The sequence below is a fragment of the Cavia porcellus genome, unplaced genomic scaffold (assembly GCF_034190915.1).
Source record: "Cavia porcellus strain 051 isolate PalLab524CR breed Dunkin Hartley unplaced genomic scaffold, mCavPor4.1 scaffold_7, whole genome shotgun sequence".
NCBI classification, from domain to species: domain Eukaryota; kingdom Metazoa; phylum Chordata; class Mammalia; order Rodentia; family Caviidae; genus Cavia; species Cavia porcellus.
The window spans coordinates 28,276,500-28,298,062 of record NW_026947490.1 but is presented as its reverse complement, the minus strand read 5'-3'; the positions used below and the strand labels follow the sequence as shown (position 1 = coordinate 28,298,062).

Sequence of the window (21,563 nt, the reverse complement as noted above, 5' to 3'; positions counted from 1 at the left end):
CCCCCTGAAAGCTGCATGCACACATACACCCCGACTCTCCAGCTTCCCTGAATAGGAGCACAACTAAGACCCTGTCCCTGCCCAAGTCCTCAACTCTCGGACTCCTGAACAGCACCTACTGTGATGTTCTCCAGCATCCAAGGAGCCAAGGAACAGGGACCCTGATGCACCCCACCTTTCCAGACCCAAACTGTCTCAGAGAGCCTTGTGACTTATCCTTCCTCAGATCCACCCGCTCCTCCCTAAGACCACAGCCCTTGGCTCCTGATCTGGCAGCCCCAGGGCAGTAGCACTCTGGATCCCTTGCACATTCTATGCTTCCCAGCTGAGGCTGAGGTGGAGGCCTGAGCTCAGCCACGCAGAGTTTGAGTGAGCTGTGACCCAAGGTCTGTGAGCAGGGTGTGGCCGTGAAGAAGGCATTGCTGCAGTCCCCTCCAGCAGCCCCTTCCTGAGCCACCAGTGAAGTGATGGTGCAGGCCTGGGCTGGGAGGAGCAGCTGCAGCCCAGACCCAGGAGCTCCAGGGCCCCAGCAGCTGAGCAGTATCCATGGGAAGGAGGAGGAGGGTCACAGGTGTCCGCTTTCCCAGGCCCAGAGGTCCCCCCTCCCCAACTCACAGTGCACAGAAAGGCTCAGAGAGACACTGCAGATGCCCAGTGGGTTCTCCGTGTGGCAGATGACATTCGCTTCACTCTCCATCTGTACCCGGCACAGCTCCAGGACCCCAGAGCCTGAGGGCCATGAGAGGCTCAGGATCTGTGTTCCCCGGGCCCAGCTCAGCCTGGATGGGGGTTTGCTGTGGGCAATACACACCCAATCGCAGTCTCTGGCCCTCCAAGACAGGCAGGAATGTACTGTTCCCGAGGATTTCCAGTACTGGGGAGTGAAGTGGGAGAATCCATGTGCAGCTCCACCAGCTATGTCTCAAAAGGCCATCCTTTGTCCTGGTCCCTCTGTCCCTCTCCTACCTGTGCCATTTACTTGAGACATTGTTACTCTCCAGTTCTCCAGAGGATCTGCAACACAGACAGGGAAGTTGTTCTGGAGGAGCTGGGGCTCCCTCTGGTCAGAGGATCCATCCAGGATCAGGGGAAGAGGGAGGGACAGTCACCTGCTGGGTCCCCAACACAAACTGCCCATCCATGCAAGCAGATGAGAAGCCAGGTCCTGCAGGCCTGGGGTTCCAGCCCCCTTGGAAATCTTGGACCTGCCTGGCTCATGTTCCCACCCTGTCCCTCCCAGAACAGATGGCTCTGGTCACTCACACTGCACTGAGAGGTCCAGGGTGCGGTGCTGGGAGCCCAGGCTGCTCTCTGCTCGGAGGTATATCGACCAGCATCCCCAGGCTTCAGGCCGGGCAGCTCCAGCCTAGAAGGCTGGGTCCTGAGGGAGGGGCTGAGAGCAGATTCTGCCTCCAGTTCCCAGGTCAGTGTGGCAGGGGGTGGGGGCGGGGGTTGTCAGCAGCACAGAGGACAGCAGGAGCTGGCCTTTCTGGGCTTTCAGATTGGAGCCCCTTCTTTGAAGATCCAGGGATGAGGAATCAGAGACAGAGATGGATAAAGTGGTGAGGCAGGAGCCCACACAAACAGAGAGAAGCAGAACTGAGCTGAATGTGAGTTTCTGATGCCCAGCTCCTTCTCTCTGCATTACCACTGCGGGGGTGAGGGATCTCCACCAAAAATTTCAAAGCAGCCTTTATAGAGAGTGGCTGTACCCCATGATGTTGGGGTAAGATAGATTCTCAGTTTTTATTTGCATTTCTCTGCTGGTCAGCAATGCTGAGCATTAATTCACATATTTTTTCCCATTTGTACTTCTGTGAAGTATCTGTGCTTTTCATTTGGCCATGTTTCCTTTGCCCTGATGTTTTGGAGGCTCCAACTGTTTTAGCTCCTGTACATTCTAGATCCGAGTCTTGAGTCACTGTAAGTGTTCTCCCATCTGCAGACCACCTGTCCACTCTCTCGGCTGTTTATCTGGCTGTGCAGAAGCTGTGTAATGTACCACGCTCCCATTTCCTGGTGAGTGCATCTGTTTCCTCTGCAACTGGGGCCGTGTTCGGAGTCCGCGCCTGCCCCTTCTTACACTTCACATGTCAGGACACCTCATCTGCACACGGTTTAGACTGTGCAGTTCAGGGGCTTTGGCCCATTCCCAGAGCTGTGCATCAGCCATCACAATTGTAGAAGACTACAGTCGGCCCAGAGAGAAAGCCGACACCCCAGCCATCTCCCCAGCCCTTCCACCCAGCCCTGACCCATGACTGCCCCATCTGTCTCTACAGATCCGCCTCAGGGCCTGCCTAAGCTCCTGTCTGGCTTTTCTCCCAGGCAGCACCAGCCAGGGTTACCGTGTGCAGCCTGAGTCAGCGCGGTGCTCACCTCACGGCTGAGTTCTGTTTCCCTGTGTGAGTCTTCCTGGTTCTCTGAATCCATCCACCCATTCCTGCAGGGACCCCTCAGGTGTTCCAGGATGCCTGCGACCCATCTATCTGGTCCACATCTCTGTCCTTCTGGAACTACTTACCACCCGCTGAGCCTCCTTTTGCTCAAATATCCAAATGTGATGGTCAATTCTTCAAAGCCCCGTAGGGCATGATGCCACCTGCCCCTCTCTGTCCCCAGCACCTTGGGATAAACAGGCTGAGTTCAGTCCACACAGGAAGCAGCTGTTTGGACTTCGGGTGCCTCGCAGGCTGTCCCAAAGCAATGCTTCTTTCTATCAGAGATGATGTGGAGTGACAGTCTCTCCAGGAGTTCCACAGCGAGTCTGTCCTGGTCCTTTCTCGTGCTGTGAAGGATTTCCTCACAGGGACCTGACACTTGGGCTTCTGGACATAAACCCCAGAGCTCTTTACCCACGCCAGCTCCTGCAGCCTCCACATCCTCCCAGAGAATTCCCCACACGCTGAGGAGACCTGAGGACCTGAACCGCTGCCAGGCTCCTGATCAGAGATCTTGAGGCCACCAGAGCCACAGAGGTTCATGATGCTCAGCAGAGTAAGAGCAGCACCCCCTGGAGAAACTGGGGTGTAGGTTCAGCAAGGAATGTTCACAGCAGGGTGACAGAATGGTCCCTTTAGGTGCCACCAAGAGTAGACTGAAGACGTGAAGTGTGGCACTTGCACACAGTACAGTGACACACAGTGGAGGTGACACAGGAAGGACAACCTCAGGGACCACAGGGAAATACCCAGGAAGGGGCAGAGCAGCCCCCAGGCCCCATCGTCTGGGTCCCCGCAGTTCCTCACAGACCCGGATCCCAGGACTGAAACAGCCTCACACGCACTCAGAGCAATGTCCCTAGCCCCACCTTCACAGCAGACCAATGTGGAACCATCCTGGTCCCCAGAGAGATATGTGGACACTCACGGGGGTCATTGTAGATGTGGTGTCATCGCCCAGCAGGAAGAGGAAATGGTGTTTATGGAGACGAAAGCACAGGGGCTCCTGGACATGGATGGATGGCAAAGCAGGACGCCAGCGGGGGCCGAGCTGACCCCACTGAGAGCAAGGGCCCTGAGAGACACCTCCCTGGGGACAGCAAGCAGAGAAACAGAGGACACAGGGCTCCATGTGATTGAAGGGTGCACTCTGGGTTCCGAGGGGATCAGAGTGGCCCCGCTCTGTGAGGCCGCTGAATGCCACCCACAGGCCCTTGAGGACCTGGGTCCTGTCCCCGCCACCAGGCAACAAACCAACTGGGTGGAGTCTTTGTTAGATGAATATCATTGATGTAAGTAAATGAAAGGTCAAACAAAGAGATCCATTTCCATTATGGTTCCCTGAACTCCACACGGTGAAGGGAACACCGTGGGAGACAGACAGGATCGGCAAAACCCACGGACAGCGAAGGAAGAGAAGGAGGCGCACAGCAGCCTGGCTCTGTCCAGGAGACAGAGGCTGCAGTGCAGGGCTGTCAGGACTCCAGGGGCTCCGTGGTCCCTTGTGCCCTGTTGAGTACCAAGGCTTTAGACCACGGTGCCTCCTCCTAGCTGCCTGTGTGGTACAAAAAGAGTTTTCTCACCCTGCAAAGAGAGAGCTCCTCCCCGCTTCCTATGGTGAACCCATGTGTTTGGTTTCCAGATGGCTCTGAGCTCTGTAAGCCCCCACAGAGGGACATCCCACTTACCTCTGTCACCTGCTGTGGTGACACTGATTGTCAGGCCCTGAGGGGGATCTGAGAGGAGGGGCGAAGTGAGTTCTGGGTGCACAGCTGGACTTTCCTCCTCACCACCACCCGGAACCCCCAGAAACACAAGGGGAAGCAGCACAGCATGGGCAGGCGTCCCCATGGCTCTGCTCTGCAGCCTGGGATCAAAGCCCAGCTGCTCTCTGCAGCCCCCTGCATCTTCGACAGAGCCCACGGGCTGGCGGCTGATCAGTGACAGAAACTGATCTCTGCAGCTGAGGAGGCTGCCAGTCTGAGGTGCAGGCACAGGCAGATGCAGGGACAGAAGAGACCCCACCTCATCCATGGCGCCTTCTGTCTATACCTCACGCTGTGGGAGGGACAGGGTCTCCCTGGTCCCCAATACAGGTGCACTCGTCCTGTGTGGGAGGTTGATAAGCTGTCCCCCACCTGCCTCCCAGGCCACCTCCATCACCCTCACCTGGGGCTCAGGATTCAGTCATGAATCTGGGGATCACAGACTCTCTGACCATTGCATCCCCATCCCTTCTGCCCCCCCAGGACTCCCACCATCTTAGCTCAGCACCCACAATAGACATTGAGCTCGACAGTCCTCTCCTTGGTCACAGGAGTTGGGGGGAAGGTCACCTGACAGCTGAGGTGGGTGCCATGGGCCTGTGGGCAGGGCCTGAGCAGGATCTCTGCGGTGCTGTGGGACCCCAGTCTACATCCTGCTGGTGTCAGGGCAGCCCCAGTCCAGAAGAATCTGAGGGCCTTGGCCCCACTGCAGGCCCTGGGCATGGAGCACACCAAGCTGTGGATGTCTAGTTCTCCACAATATATCTTATTTTAACTGACAAAGGATACTTGTATATATTTATGGGGAACAAGATGATATTTCCATACATGTATTCATAGCTAGATAATTTAAGCCGACTAATTAAAATGACCATCCCCTTGCATGCTTACATGTTTTCCAGTGAGGACATTTATGATCTACTCTTTTACCACTTTTTTTACTTAAGGAGAAAACGAAAAAGGGTACAAGTCATACACAATTTCAGAAAACATAAACAGTAGGAAATCACGAGTTAATAGATTATACATATTGTTGTCTTAGAAATAGTTGTTCAAGTTACAAAATTAAAGCATATAAAGTGGACTTTCAAACAGTGAGACTGGAAACAGTTTTGTTCAGTGATCCAACAAAACTCAGTAATATGGTCATCTATCTTATACACTTCAATATATATGCAGTTATATTCTTTAGAACACTTTCTCTTCCTTTCTTTTGTACAATGACAATTACACATTTTGGGTTCTATTACTCCCACAATTCTTATTACTTTTTTTTTTGAAGAGAATAAAACCAAATGTGCCATAACAGAACAGAGTCAATCAAATCAAAAGGATGGACATAATAGATAATGTAAAAAAACAAAGTACTAGGTGATCAACAATGGTTATCATACTGCCTCTTGCTATCTTAAAAAGAATTGCCTATATTGTCAGTTATAATAAAATTGAACAAAACAGTAAAGAATTAAACCAAAACATTGGAGGCATTACAGGACTTTAAAAGAAGATAATAGTCAACCAGAATGGGCATCATAATGAATCTTATTGTCTTCACAGTTTTGCCTATACTTTCGAACTTGGTACTATCAAGCAAAGCAGAATAGGGGGAAATTAGTCAAAGCAAGATGGTGAGGGCTATACAAGGTTTCAAATCAAGTTGATAGGAAATCAAAATGGGTTACTATAATGTAGCCTGCTATTTTTTTATTTTTCCCTTAATTAAAAAGATAGAAATAAAAAAGTAAATAATTTTAAAAAGGGAGATTGAGATAAAAGAGGGCATAACAACAAAACAGCTCAGGTCAAATCATAACCATTTAAGCAAAATAGTGTTTCACCACAAGATATCCTGACATAAAAGTAGTTACCATAGTGTCTCTTTCCTTGAAATCTTTGAGTATAACTTTGTATACTGTAGCACCAAACATATCAAGACAATGTAAAACCATTCAAGAGAATGACAGTATTGCAAGGTGTTTAGAACCAATTATCAGAAAATGAACAATGGTTTCTGTATAGTCTCCTTGTCTATAAAAGTTTTTGCTTATATTATCACATATAATAAAATCCAATAAGATACAACCTGTTAAGACCGATGGATACAGAAGAATAAAAGCTTGATGGGACTTCAAAGCAAGATGATACTAAATCAGCACTAGCTATTATGATGTCTTGTTTTCTCCAAAATAGCTGTTCCTACCATCCAACCTTCTCTGCCTCATTTCCGTTGAGCTCTTTTTCTGTTGTTTGTTGTCAGTTTGTCTTCTTCATTTCACTTTCTGCTCTATTCATTGTGGCCTCTCTGCCACTGTTTCTGAAGTCTTAGTATTTTCCTTTTTTAGACTATCCTGCAGTACTCTCTGTAGAGTTGAATTGATGGTTGCAAATTCCCCTAGTTCCTCTTTATCCTGGAAGCACCTTGTTTTTCCATCAATTTCTAGGGACAGTTGTGCATGATATATCAATCTTGGCTGGAGGTTGTTATCTTTCAAAGCTTGAATTATTTCCCCCCACACTCTTCATGATTTGATGGTTTGTGCCAAGAAGTCTGCTGTAATTCTGATGGGTGTTCCCTTGTATGTGACCTGTTTCTTGTCTCTGATGGCTTTTAGTATTCTGTTCTTATATTGGATTTCTGGAATTTTGATTATTATATGCCTGGGTGTAGCTCTGTTTGGGTTGTAGGTGGCTGGAGTAGGCCTGTATGCCTCATACATCTGAGTATCTGTACCTTTTGCTAAATTAGGGAAATTCTCTTGGATTATTTCTGTGAATAGCTTTTGTAGTCCATTTGTTTGTGTCCCTACTTCTTCTTTTATGTTCTTAATTCTTAAGTTATAGATCCTCTTATCATCTTCTAGCCTTTGTATTATTGCTGTTTGTTTTCTTGTTATTTTTAAGAAGTTTTTCATTTCATGCTCCCATATTACAAATCTGCCCTCAAATTCAGATAATCTATCCTTAGTTTCTTTGAAGCTGTTATGCCAGTTTTCAATAGAGTTTTTAGTTTCCTGGTAATCTCTTTGAACCTGCTTCACGTATTCTACGTTTTCTCTATTTTCTCCTCAAACATTTCTCCCCTTTTTTTCTGTTCTTCCATTCCACCATCTGTTTTTTCTTGGGCGGTGCTTAGCATTTCTCTAACTATTCTACTTATATCTTGCTTTAGATTGTTAATAACTTCATTCCTAAACTCGTCTATGAGGCTCTGGAGATATCGCTTTATGTCTATTGGGGACTGAGGACCCTTTCTTGTTGCTTCCTCTTCCCATACTTTTTTTTCCTTCCATACAAGCAAACGTAGGAGGCCCAATTTTTGCTCTTTGTCAGTTACAGTTTATTTGAATTGCACCAGCTAGGTGTTCCCGCCCACTGCAGTGTATGAGGGAGACACAAACCTCGGCAGCCTCTGCTGGGCCCGCCCCTCCAGGTCAACTTACCAAAGGCTTCACTGCTAGGGTGCACTTCCAGGCGCTGGAACCTGGTTTGGGCTAGCCTACTGGGTCTTAGCGGCATCACGCAGGCCAGGCACTCCCCACCAATCCTGCTTGAGAGGGGAATATGCTGCTAATGTCACTACACCGTCCTGTTCCGGCAAGTCTGCCCGGTCCCAGTATGTCCTTTGCTGGAGCCTCCTACTCTGTGAAAGGGTCCCCGTTCTGCTCACTCACTGCAAGTTGATGTAGGGCTCCCTGCTACTCCTGCTCTCAACTCAGTTCACAGATTCCCACTCTCAGAGCTTTTGCGTGTCTCTCTCCCTGCCCTACAGATTTGGGCGCAGCAACAGCAGCAGGAAATTCAAATCTCGGCTTCCAGTGGCGTGGATTCTAGCTTCCCGAGCTGAGATTTTATCTGTCCCTGTTACAGCACCAGGATTGGATTTCCAGTTGGTTTCTCTTAGCTTAGTTCATTCCTGGGTCAACAGGGTGTATCTATCCTTGCTTAGGATGCCTCATACCTCATCATTCCTGGATTTTAAGTGAGGTATCTCAGAGAGCCTCCATAGCTGCTGCTATCTACCGCCATGTTCTCCCGGAAGTCTCTTTTACCACTTTTGATCTAGAGTAATACCTCGGTTCACAAACACTGCTGCTCATAGACAATTCAGTGCACAAACAGAAGCATCCTGCCATATTTTACTTCGGGTTGCAAACCCTGCCTTGTGTGATGAACATAAATGCCCCCATCTTCCCCAGAATCATGGAATGAATGAGGTTCATGAACCAAGGTACCAGTGCATGTAGATATTATTATTGCCTGTTACTAAGCCATGGAATCAATCTCAACAACTTTCCTGTCTACTTGTGACTCTGTACAGTGTAAGAAGACATTTTATCCCCTACACTCACTGTCCCCAGTCTCTGGTAACCACTGTCCTGTTTTACATTTCCTTCTTTCATTCTTTCTTCTTTCTTTTCTATCTGCCTTTTCCTTTTATTTTTTTTTTTTTTCTTTTGAGACAGGGTCTTGCTATGCAGTTTAGGCTGGTCTTGAGCTCTCTCTGTAGCCCAGGCTGGTCTTGAACTTGCAACGATCCTCCTGCCTCAGCCTTCTGAGTGCTGGGATTACAGGAGTGCACCACCACGCCCAGCTCTTTCTTTCTTTCTCACTTTGTTTTTTTCACTTTGAGATCAAGTCTTTGTATGATCTTAGCAAACATTTTCACTTCTGCCCTTCTAACAAAGCACACTTTTCATGCAGCTACCTCTGCCGTTTCCCTCTAGTTCTGTACAGATCAGGATAAAGGAACACAGAAATGCTCAGACCACAGCCCAAACATTAGAATCACTTGAAATTTCCTGTACCAGATGAATTAGTACACTGCTCTTATTCTGAGTCTCTCACAAAGCCTCAAAGCATCAGCAAGACACAGCTGGAGCATAAACATTCTCTCTAGTAAAAACCTTGTTCCCCACTAAAACCAAAAACTTGCGTGTAGGGTTTATGTTCTGCATTCCTGTGAGCATTCTGGTCTTATGAGCTATGACCAGTATCTAAGATCAAACACTATTCTCAGTCTTTTGGGGCTTCTCTATCCCTCATCTCCACAAACTTTTCCAAACTCCTCCTACAAACCAATTCCAAAGTTTTCTGAACTCTATGGTCAGGAACAGTCACAGTAATAATAGTCCCACTCCTGGTACCAATTTCAAGGTTAGTTGCTTTTTCTTCCCTGAGAAAACCCTGCAACTTAAAGGAGGAGAGCTTTATTCTGTTTCAGAGACTCAGTAGCTTGGGGACGTGGTCGACTGGTTCTGAAGCATAAACAGTGTGACGGAGGGGCCTAGTAGAGGAAGCTGCACACATACATCATGGTGGTCAGGAAGCTGAGGGAAGGGAAGTGTCGATAGAAAGAGTATACACGCTCCAGCTGAGAGGGGATATTCTGTAGATGTCTACATAGTCCATTAAGCTATAATATAGTTTTATTCTGACATTACTTTGCTCATTTTATTCTGAGTGAGTGCTTTATTTGGGAGAGTGGGGTATTGAGCCACTTCCCTCACTGATGCTGTTTTGGGGGGGCTGATGCTTCCTTTATGTCTAGTAGTACTGGCTTTACAAAACCAGTGCTACAATGCTTCATGTCATATATTTATAATTGTTATATCCTTGTAGAAAATGGATCCCTTAATCCAGACATCATGACCCTCTTTGTCTCTTTCAAGTGACATTGTCTTAAAGCTTCTTGTTAGATACAGGTGTAGTTGTTCCATGTTGAGTTGGGTTCCATTTGTTAAAATCACCTTCCGTTCTTGCATGAGTAGGTGTCTGTGCATGAGTAGGTGATGAGAGTTTCTTGCAGGAAGCATGTGGTAGGTCTTCTGGTTTTCATTCATTTATCCAGGCTGCATTTTTTTCAGTTAGAAAATGAAAACCATTTACATTCAGTATTAAGACTTAAAAGTATGTATGTACTTCGCATTTTGTCTTTTTACTTGTGGTTATGTCAAATAATTTGTTTATTTTTCTCCCTTATTTATATCAGCATTTTATTGTTTACGTGATTGGCAATGGTTATTTCTTTTTTTTTTAATGAGACTGAGTTTTACTATGCATTTGGCCAGTCCTTAAACTCATCTTTTTTTTTTAATTTTAAAGAAGATAAAGCCAAAGGAAATAAAGCAGAATAAAACCAATTAAAATAAACCAGTATAACTGATACAGTACTTTAACCTTACAAAATCAGCAATAGTTACCATAATGTCTTTGTTGTTTTCAAAATAGCTGCAGATACCTTTGGACATAGTAAAAATCAAACAAAACAGAACAGAATAGAAACAATAAAGATAAAACAATGAATGCAATAAAGGACTTCAAAACAAGCCAATAGTAAATCCAAAATGGCTACCATAATGTCTTGCTGTCTTTTAAATACCTGCTCATGACCTCAGATTTAACATACACAAACAAAAGAGAATAAAACCCAACCCAACAAAACAATAAAAATGATATGGTTTCCAGGCAGGGATCACCTATTGGTGAGGCGTGGATCTCTCCCTCTGCAGTCTGTGAATGGTGCCGACTCAGAGCAAGAGGCTTGGGTCTGGCTGTCTCCACTCTGGCAGCAGCCACCCATGGCACTGATTTCCAGGTGGGGTCACCTCCTGGTGAAGCCTGGTTCTCTTTCCTCACAGTCCATGAATGGCCACTAGATTTGTTTCTTAAGATGAGAGCCTTCTTTTTCCCCTTTCTGGGGTGCTGGAATGCTTCTGCACTGAGCTACTCTACCCCGGTCCTTTGAAAATTGTATTTATTTTGAGACAAGGTCTTGCTAAATCTTCAGTTGCCCAAGATGGGCTCAAAATTTTGATTCTCAGGCCTCAGTCCAACTATCAGATGACAATCTTTTTTTTTTAATACCAGGAATCAAACTCATGACCTTGCACTTGCCAAGTAAGAGCTTGTGCCGCTGAGTGCCCAGATGAGCATCTGAATGCATTCTATGCTGAAACACAGGCAGGTAGATGGGTCGAACTTGTGGTACCAGAGTGCCAAACAGAGAGGCCAGCCGGTGTGTACTGGCTCCTCACTTTGTAGCCCAGGATGACCTTAAAGTCCCACAATCCTCTTGCCAGAGTCTCTCAAGTGCTACGATTATAAGTGTGTACCTTGACCACCGCTCTTTCCTCTCACCTCCATTTCAGCCAAGCTAGCGTGCTACAGGCCCAGGTCCTCACACAGCCTCTTCTCTCACCTCCTCTCCCAGGCCTCAGCTAGAGCTGCATGGCTGCCTCCCCTCCTCTCTTCCTGCAGGATCCTGCTCTATTCTTACCTTTTCAGTGAGGTGGTACCTGCCAGAGTTTATAAACCAGCAAAGATATCAGTGCTGGTTACCATATCTGCATAAGAAATAATAAGAACTCGGGAACCTAAGACCACATGTGTTTATCAGCCCACCACTTCTGCAGGGAGGAATCAGGCCCTGCCTATCAGGTCAGGGTTTCAGGAAAGGAAACCCATGCTGAAGGTACAGGCCAGGGCTACAGTTTCCCCTGAGGAAACTGAATGGGCAGGCATGTGCTTCCCACCTCTCATGGTTGTGGGCAGGGTTCATTTGCTGTGGGTCACAGGACTGAAGGTCTTGGCTGAGGCCACCCTCAGGCCTGGGCCCTGCTCCTCTCTCTGTGAGCACTGACATCATGCCAATTTGCTTAAGCAAAGACAGCAAGACAGAAGCGAGGCTCTTATACAATTTAATCACAGGGCTCGCTTCCCTTCCGCATTGCTGCATTCCTGAGTTAAAACCAAATCTCAAGTCCCAGCCACACTGAAAGGGAGGAGGCACAGCAGGGCTTGAACCCCAGAGGGCAGGGCCTGCAGAGCAGAGCAGTGAGAGCTGCCCTGCAGAGCCCCACTGGCCAGGTGGGCTCACACCTGGTGGAGGCCATGGGAGGCAGCCCCAGGTGAGATGCCTTCTACAGGCCCTGCCAGGGTGCTGTAGGGAATCCCTTCCCTCTACCCACAATGCCCTGCGAGTCAGTGATCATGTGCATTTAACAGAGGAGGAGACCCCAGAGTAAAGCAACCTGCACAAAGTCTGGGCTGAAGTGGGAGGTGAGTTCTGCTGTTAGGGAGAGAGTCCCCTCTGCTGGTCAGGACCCTGGTGACATGGAGATCGGCTGATTCAAGCAATGTACCGTATGTCACCTTCCAGAGAAGCCCAGGCTCAGCTGCTGGCCTGCACATCAGAGCCTGAGCTCTGAGTACTCCGAGGTGCTGGGGTCCTCCTGGAAGCTGAGGGTGCTGTAGTGGGGCTCCTGCTCCTTGCCGGGGCTGCTCACTCCTGCAGAAGGGGCTGGGCTGTCCAAGTTGCCTGGACACTTGTCCTGGCTGTGACCCTGATGGGAAGGGGGAAGGGCATGGAGTGGGATGATGAGAAAAAGAAGGAGACAGAGGCCAACCAGGAAAGTGAGCCCGTCCTCTTCCTCTGCTCACTTCATAACCATGGGCCCCCACGGTTCACTCATCCATCCACGCATCATTGGTTCATTCACATCCATTATGTAAATGCTTGTTAGTAACGATAAATTCCTCTTAGTAACTGACTGCCCACTTCACAAAATCTAAGAAGTCCCTGTAGGTCACTGCCATAGCATCTCCCAGGTGGATAAACCTAGGCTAAGCACAGATTCCCACACCACACCTGTAACTAGCAGTCAGGCCTAGCCTCCAGCCAGAACCCTGCTGCCCAGGGGCACAGCTGCCCTATCCTGGCCCTGCACATCATCGGGAAAGCGGAGCAGACCCACGCGGCCCCTCACCCAGCCAGCAGCGTGCAGGGACACAGGAAGTAACTGGCCTTCAGATGAGCCCCTGTCTCCCAGCAGCTGGGACAGGCTGCACAGGAGTGAGCGGGGCACACGATCAGGCACTGGCTCAGCCTCACAGCCCTGGGGCGGCTCTGGGTGCAGGGCTCAGGCACACACAGTGGGGAGCTGTGCTGTGAGCCCGGGACACAGAGGAGGGGACAGCTGAGGGCAGCCCTGACTGAGTCCTGCTGAGCAGGAGCACCTCTGTCTGCTAGGCCAGCTGGGCTGTGATAACAGTGGCATTTGTGGAGACCACCATAAGCCCCATGGCATCGGTTTGAACTCTGGAGGATCTGGATGTGAAGGGACTGAGGTCAGCCACGTGTGTGCACACTGTCAGTGTGACGGGCTACCAAGAGACCCTGGACAGCAGGCTCGGGTGGCTTCCCTGTGGGCATGTCTGTCTACAGCTGTCACACTGCTGCTGAGAGGGCTGAGCACTCTCTGTGTCCCTCTGCAGGAGAGGACACCCTGAGCTCAGCCCTGCTCCCTGCACACCCTGGCCCTGCACCTCTTCCCTTAGCCAACTCTCATCTGATCTCACAGTGACAGCCACAGCCCCGGGAGCTTGGGGTGCCCCTCTAGTGAGTCCCCAGACCTGAGTGTGGCTCAGGGAGCCCTCCGTGCAGGTGGTTTCAGATGGAGGGGTCCAAGAGCCCTAAGGTCTGCAGCAGACAGGAGTGTTTTGTGGGATCCCTGGGATCTCTGTTGCAGGGGAGACACAGGAAGGAAAAGAGGGGCTCGGGGTCCAGAGGGAAATGAGGGGACACGAGTGAAAAGGGCCCAGTAGGATGTGAGCCCAGCAGTGGGTGAGGCCTGGGCAGCCTGGGCTGAGAGGGACCAGAGGGAGCTCAGCCCCTGGGAGGCTCTGGCTGCTGCTGTGGGACTGCGCCACGGGACCCTGCAATCAAAGCCCATTTGGGCATCAGGTGTCTCTGCTTCATCGTGGAGGATATGGTCACAGTCATCTTAGGGAGGTGACCATTGGGGTTCAGGTGCACAGACGCTCCTCACTCACCTTGGACACAGAAGCAGGGCCAGGCGGTGCGCCCTTCCTCGCAGCGGCCATCCTGCTGTCTTGCTGCCTGCGAGTCTTCATCCTGAGTGAGGAGGGCGGGAGGCAGCAGACTCTGCTACTCAGAGTGGCAGTGGAACTGCTGTCCCTGGCTGAAAGATGCTAGTGGGCCGAATGAGGTCTGGCAGGCGGGGACCCATCCAATGGGAGGCTCCCGGAGAGCGGAGCAGACACCTTACAGGGGCTGGGGTCAGGGGCTGGCACAGACGCTAGGCCGATTCCCGCCACCACAGCCCGGCCAGACCCTGCACACAGCCTTCGTGGGGTGGAGACCAGGCCGGGCCTCCACACCTGCCGACCCTCCTGCACCCCTCTCACCTGGAAAAGATGAGGCAGGCACACAGAGAGAGCCCGGCAGTGACGCCAGCTCCTAGCATGGTCCCCTGTGGGAATCCTGCCCCACGGCCTGGGTGTCCTGTGGACAGCAGGGTTCAGGGTGAGGGCCTGGTCCCTGCTACCCTCCACAGCCTTTGCTTACACCTGCAGCTCAGATGTTCTTCATCGAGAGCCAGCATAGGATGGAGCCCTGTGTCCTATATGTCCCGTTTCCATGGGTCTCCCCCATCAGTCCCAGAGTCACCTCTTTCCTCCTGAAGATTGGATCCCTTGGCCCCTCACCTGGGAGCAGCAGGACAGTGGCGTTCTGGACCTCGGGCACATTCTGTGCCTCGCAGCTGAACCCAAGGCCAGGGCTCAGCCTGTCATGGAGGCTCGCCCTGATCCAGGGCCGGCAGAGATGGTGGAGACCGTGAGGGAGGCGTTGCTGCTGTTCCCCTCCAGCAGCGTCTCCCCGAGCCGCCAGCCCAGGGAAGGAGCAGGGCATGGGAGGATCAGCGGCAGCCCAGACCCTCAGCCTCCTGGAAGCACCAGGGTTCCAGCAATTGGGGACCAACTGTGGGAGGGAGAAGGGGAGTCACAGGTGTCCCTATTCCCAGGTCCCATGGGTCCCCTCCCCACTCACAGTGCACAGAGAGACACTCCGGGTGCCCAGCGGGTTCTCTGCGTGGCAGGTGAAGTCCCCTTCATGCTCCATCTGCACCTGGGGCAACTCCCGGACCCCAGAGGCTGAGACTCAAGAGGGACGCAGGGTCTGTGTTCCCCAGGCCCAGCTCAGCCTGGCTGGAGGGTTGCTGTGGGCAACACACACCAGGCGCAGGCTCTGGCCCTCCAGGACAGGCAGGGATGTGCCGTTCTTGAGGATTTCCAGGACTGGGAGGGAAGAGGCAGAATCCGTGTCAGGTTCTACCAGCTGGGCAGCACAAGGCCCTAGTTCTTGTGTCCCTCTCCTACCTGTGCTGTTTGCTTGGGACATTGTCACTCTCAGGTCCTCAGGAGGATCTGCAATGTAGACAGGGAAGCGGCTCTGGAAGGGTTAGGGCTCCCTCTGGGCAGAGGATCCATCCAGGAGAAGGAGGAGGGAGGAACCGTCATCCGCCGGGTCGCCAACACAAACTGCCCATCCATGCACGCAGATGAGAAGCCAGATCCTGAAGCCCTGGGGTCCCAGCCCCCTCAGAGCTCTGCCCCTACCCCCTCTCTGTCCCTCTCAGAACAGGTGGCTCTGGTCACTCACACTGTACTGAGAGATTCAGGGTGCCACGCTGGGAGCCCAGCTCATTCTGTGCTCGGCAGGTGTAGCGCCCCGCGTCCCCAGGCTTCACCCTGGGCATCTCCAACTTTAGGGGTCTGGGTTCTGAGGGAGGGGACCAAGATAGCACTCTGCCCCCAAGTCCCAGGTCAGCGTGGCAGGATGCTGGCTGTCAGCAGCACAGAGGAGCTGCAGAAGCTGGTCTTTCCAGACTTGCAGATAGGATCTATTTCCCTTGTAGTCCAGGCCTGGAGAGAGAAGCAGAGGCTGAGACAGACTGAACAGTGGGCTGTGGTGGGGGAGAGGAATGGAGAGAGGCAGAGGCACAGACAGAGCTGAGCCTGGACCAGTGCCTCTTCTGGTCACTTCTATCCCGGGAAGGGATGGACACCTTGATTTAGGATATTTCCCCACACTGAATGCCACTCTGCCCGGGGCCCCCAGGATTTGCTCCTGGCATTTTGTTAGTGCTGTGGGATGGACACCATCCTCGGACTCCAGTTATGCTTCGGGGTGGACAGCACCAAGCCTCATTACCCACCGTGGGTCTCTCCGCCAGGGCCCGATTAGAAACGCACAGTCTCAGCCCCTTCCCAGGGCGCCCGAGTCAGCACTGGCAGAGTCTGGAGCCCCCGGAAGTGGTGCTTTAGGTGGAGAAGCAGCTTCCTGGAAAGGGGGCTACAGGGGGATCTTCACAGTGGCATTGGCTGTAGACGTCACCCAGGGGCCACTACAGCTCCCAGATAAGGCCAGGTTGGGATTGTGCCAGGGCAGTGGTTCCTGATACAGCTTTCCGCATGGGCCCCTTCCACACTTCCCACCTCGGTGCCTCGGTTCCCATGGACAGAGACCCGCTCCCATGCAGCCTGGGCAGGGACTGCCGCCTACCTGTGCCACCTGCTCCAGTAAGGCGCAGGGTCGAGCCCTGAGGAGGATCTGGAAGGAGAGGCACAGTGAGGGCTGGGTACGCAGCTGGCCCGTCCTCCTCACCACCACCCTGGGAACCACCAGAAACAAAAGGGGAAGTGGCACAGCGTGGGCTGGTGTCCCCATGGCTCTGCTCTGCAACCTGGGACCAAAGCCCAGCTGCTCTCCACAGTCCCCCTGCTGCTCCAACAGAGCCCACGGGCTGGCGGCTGATCAGTGACAGGAACTGATCTCCGCAGTTGAGGAGGCCACCAGCCCAAGGTGCAGGCACAGGCAGACACAGGGACAGGTGAGATCAGTGTCCAGCCTCATCCATGGTGCCTTCTCTCTGTGCCTCACTCTTTGGGAGGAACAGGGTCTCTCTGGGCCCTGGTACAGGTGCACTAGTCCTGTGTGGGAGGCTGATAAGCTGCCCCCCACCCGCCTCCCAGGCCTCAGTCACCTTCACCTGGGGCTCAGGATTCAGTCTATAAATCTGGGGGACATAGACACGCTGACCATTGCCCCCCCCCCTTCCTTTTACCCCCACTATGATCCCCAGTATCTTAGCCCCGAACTCATAGGACACACTGAGCTTGACAGTCCTCTCCTTGGTCACATGAATTGTGGGAAGGTCACCCGACAGGTGAGAGGCATGCCATGCTCCTGAGGGTGGGTCCTGAGCAGGATCTCTAAGATGGTGTGGAAACCCAAACTCCATCCTGGTAGTGTCAGAGCATTCCCCGTCCAGGAGAACCTGGGCCTCATGACATGGAGCACACCAGGCAGCTGAGGTGACCAGACACCTCTGCAATGTGGATGTCCAGGGTCTGTGTCAGCTCTGGGCAGGAGACAAGGTCAGGACAGCGCAGGCATCTCGGAGACAGACCCCTCAGTCCTGGCATCCCACACTCCAGGACCCTCCAACCTCCATGTCTCTGGATTTCTCCCGAGCACGGACGCCTCTTCCAGGCTGCTTACCTGTGACAGTTATGGTGGCATCTGACTCACATAATTGTACTGCATTGCTCCTCGCTCTACTCAAAAACAGTAAGGCCCACTGTGCCCCCTCTGGGCACCTTCGATCCTCAGGGAGCAGTTGTGAGCCCCAGGGTCCCCGAGGAGCTGGAAATGATGTTTCTTTGTCACTGCACCTTTCTTGCTGGGGTCATTCGTGGCCACAAGTTCATCGGTTTTGTGGTCGACTCTGTGAGTGTCCCTCTGCCGGTACCAGTAGCCGTAAGGGGAGGTGGAGGGCTTCCAGCCGTCCTGGCGGTAGGAGAAGAAGCAAGACCCAGGATACACAGTGTGTCTAGCACATTCACCGACTCCTGTACCAGCAGCCAGTAGCTTGATTCCTCCTGCAAGGACCCTGAGGGGACACAGAGGCTCAGCTCCATCCCAGCCCCCAGAGGGGAGCCCCAGTGCTCCCCAGACTCACCTGCCCACAGCAGGGGCAGCAGCAGGGCCAGCAGCAGCATCTCTGCTCCAAAGGGTCACGTACTCCTGGGAGCCTTTGGCCTTGGGTCTACCCGCCTGTGATGGATGCCAGGGAGGACACCTGGGGCCAGGCTAGTGACAGCCACAGGGGAGGAAGCTCAGGAAACACACGTGTCCTCTGAGATCCCTGTTCTGACTTCTTTCACCCTGGGGAAGGCAGGGCTGGGCCGCATGAGGGACTTGCCCCACGCAGAAGGGGCCGTCGGACTCAGCCTCTGGGCAGGGTGTACTGGGCAGAGGCTCCCAGGGATAAGGGAGAACAGTGGCCATGTGCAGGAAGGGAAGTCCTTTCCCTCATGGTCCCAGCAGTCATCTTATGCTTCAAGGTCATCAGGGAAATGGAGCATGGGCCACATCCCCACTGTGACTCCACACTGGGGTGCCCCATCCTGCCTCCCCAAAGGCACTCAGCTGCCCTGCCTTCTCAGATGTCTGCAGAAGCCCGGATGTCCAGCATGGTGGCTGTGTGTTTTTTCTCACATGGTCAGTTTTGAACCCAGGGCCTTTGACGTGCAGGCAAACACTCAGCCCCGAGCTATCAGCCCGGGTCAGTGTTAGTATTATCCAGGCAGCCTGGGTTTGACCCAAATGAACCTCTCACCACCAGGCTTTCCACCATAGGACACAGTCCCACAACCACAGAGTGCTCCATGCCATTTGGGGCTGGCCTGTAATCCTAGTACTCTGGGAGGCCAAGACAGGAGGATTACAAGTAGGAACCTAACCTGGGTTGAGTAATTTATGGAAACCCAACCTCAAAAATATAAGCAGGAAGCAGGAAGGCTGAGCATGGAGCTCAGTGTGAAGGTCTTTGGTTCAATTCCCAAACCAGAAAAAATAAATAATTTTCCTCACAAAGTGTGTTCCTCCTCATTTACACAACTGCTCCTCTCCTGGGTGTCTATGTGGCACCTTATGGTGAACCTGGAGCAGGACAGGAGGGGAGAGCAGAGCAGCCTTGGCACCCAGGTCTATGCCACCAAGGCTCGAGGAAGGGCAGGACATGGGGCAGGTCAGGAGCAGGTGCGGTCAGGAAGTTGCAGTCCCGGTGCCTGCGCTGTGCCAGACACCAGCGCTCCAGACCTTAGACGCCCTTAGAAGCCGTAGACCTCTGTCTTGGAGGAAGCCTCTATGGGGCAGCGATGCCAGGAGTATGGCAGTGCCAGGGCTGTGGCTCTGCCAGAAGCTGAGGTCACTGCACAGGCAGGATGGGATGGTAGGGGATGCCAGCCACCGGAGAAGGGAGTGGCGTCCCAGTACAGGGTTGGAACTTGGCTGGCCTGATTGTAAGTCTCTCTGTCTGTCCATTTCTGTCTGTCATTCTATGTCTGTGGCTCTCTCTGTCCTCTCTGTGTGTGGCATTGGGGCAGCTTCAAAGGCAGCAGCCAGCAAAAGCAGCCAGAACAGAAAGGAGAAAAGAGCAGGCTCTTTTCCTTCTTTATATTGTATGCAGGCCATCCCCACCCCACCTGCAGGGCAGACATAGCACTCACAAAATCTCTGTGCCCTCCTCTTGCTTGCACAGGTTGAGGATGTCTAGGAAGTAAGGATCCTGGATCTCTGCTGAGTCTCTTAGATAAACTTCTAAACTTCTCAAGTTGATACAATATATCCACCATAACACTGAGGATTGCTTCCAGTTTGAGGCCAGCTTGGGCTACAAAGTGAGTTCAAGGCCAGCCTGAACCACAGAGTAAGACCTTGTCTCAAAAGAGACCCAAAGTTTTTTAATTTTTTTAAAAATAAAGATAAGTATTTTCATCAGTACAATAAAATAGATGCCTTGAGGACATCTCAGGAATGAACAAAACCCCAGAATCAGAGATGTAAAAGTAAAAACAGGGCAGGAGATATAACTCAGTGGCACAGAGCCTGCCTGGTAAGTGTGAGGTCATGAGTTTGATCGCTGGTACCCAGAAACAAAACAACAACAGAAGTGAAAAACACTGCTTTGAGAAGAGAATCCCAGAAAGCCCATTCCAATCAGAGCCAACTAAAAAAAGTTTCCAAGTTCAGCCATCCAGCAAGCCACTGCTGTGGGAGCCATGATGCGAAGGGCTAATGACCAGGCTGGAAGCAGACCTCATTACCATCCACTTCCTTTTGCTCAAATATCCAAAATCCAATCATAAACTTTTCCAAAGTCCTTTAGGACCTGATGTCACCTGAGTGGATAACAGTTTAATTTAAACTAATTTAACCTTTGGTCACCCCAAGGATTTCATGCTATACTAAGCCATACCTGTTTGCTCTGGATGAAACCTTACAAATGCATTGTGTTGAAGGTAATGGATGCAGAGCTTTGAATGTCAGTGGCATGCTGCTGGGACAACATGAGACACTTTGCTAAGATGTGTCCAAAAGAACAGTAAACATGAAGGCCCGATATAGCCAAAGAGGGTCCCTGGAATCGTTAAACAATTAGGTTACCACTTAACTGAACTTTACCCTCCCCTCCCAAAATCTGCTTCTGTTCTTAGAAGTGGATATTAGAAAAGATTCTAATAAAAATCCAGAAAAAATTGCAATCAGGACTTCAATTCTAGAGACTGTTCCCACCTACTCACCCAGTTCCCTAACTTTGTCTGTCTCGTTTTCTTTACATCCATTGCACCTTGTTTTTGGGACATGTCTCTCTCTCTCTCTCTCTCTCTCTCTCTCTCTCTCTCTCTCTCTCTCTCTCTCTCTTTTTTGTCTTTTTCCTTTTTATCAGTACCAGGGATCGAATTCACGACTGCCTGCTTGCAAGGCAGATGCTTATGCCGCTGAGCTAAATCCCCAGCCCCCAGGACATGTCTCTTTACAAAAACCAACAACCTGCTCATCTTTGTACCCCCAAGTACATTAAGAGAAGCAGGTCATCCTTAAATCCACACAGGAGATGGGTTGTTCAGCCAGGCAAGTGCTTAGCCAGGTATGGTGGTTCACACCTGTAACCTGAGCACTTGGGAGGTGACACAGGAGGATTGCCATGAGTTCAAGGCTGGTCTGGGGTACATAGTGAGTTCCATGCCAGCCTGAACTACATAGTGAGACTTTGTCTGAAACAGACAGACACACACACACACACACACATGCACACCCCACAGGCACCTCCCAGGGTCCTCCCTAGGCCACCCCTCCTCCAGTCAAATGTGACATGGAGTGATTGTCCAGGGTTCTCGCAGAATATTTCTGTCTCTGAATAGCACTGTCTAGTGGATCCACTTGGAACTTACTACTCGAACACATCATCTGCCCAGTTACAGTGGTGAAAAAAGTCAAGCCATCTGAAACCTGGGCACTGTGACTTAAGCATCAGCTGGGGAAGAAGAAAGATTGTTTCCTGGGACTGTTGTAGATGGAAGTGTGGTTCTGCCATGCAGTCACATTTTGTGGGAGAACTGAGGTATGTGCCTGATGAGCTTCCCTCCTCATTTCAATTGGGAATGTTGCTTTCCCAGGCTTCTGTCAATTCACATACCATTGGAATAG

The 21,563-nt window shown here is 51.3% G+C and overlaps 2 protein-coding genes across 2 annotated transcripts; both read right to left on the bottom strand.

Annotated features, from left to right (window-relative positions):
• Positions 1-565: 565 nt before the first annotated feature.
• Positions 566-18,880, bottom strand: LOC100721773 (sialic acid-binding Ig-like lectin 11). The gene is given in 17 exon segments (XM_063254021.1): positions 566-811; positions 813-874; positions 4,720-4,838; positions 12,419-12,549; positions 14,039-14,120; positions 14,414-14,510; positions 14,714-14,987; positions 15,057-15,134; positions 15,243-15,304; positions 15,386-15,433; positions 15,669-15,788; positions 16,572-16,680; positions 17,372-17,430; positions 17,651-17,884; positions 17,887-17,961; positions 18,031-18,070; positions 18,866-18,880. Coding segments are annotated over 17 exon segments (1,851 nt in total).
• LOC134470319 (sialic acid-binding Ig-like lectin 11) lies at positions 10,175-16,652 on the bottom strand. Its single transcript, XM_063253166.1, has 8 exons — positions 16,572-16,652; positions 15,669-15,931; positions 15,386-15,547; positions 15,057-15,304; positions 14,714-14,987; positions 14,414-14,510; positions 14,039-14,120; positions 10,175-12,549 (listed from the first exon to the last, which is right to left on the bottom strand). Exons 4-8 carry the CDS (start codon positions 15,126-15,128, stop codon positions 12,397-12,399), a joined length of 678 nt encoding a protein of 225 aa, XP_063109236.1. The 5' UTR covers positions 15,129-15,304; positions 15,386-15,547; positions 15,669-15,931; positions 16,572-16,652; the 3' UTR covers positions 10,175-12,396.
• Positions 18,881-21,563: the final 2,683 nt, after the last annotated feature.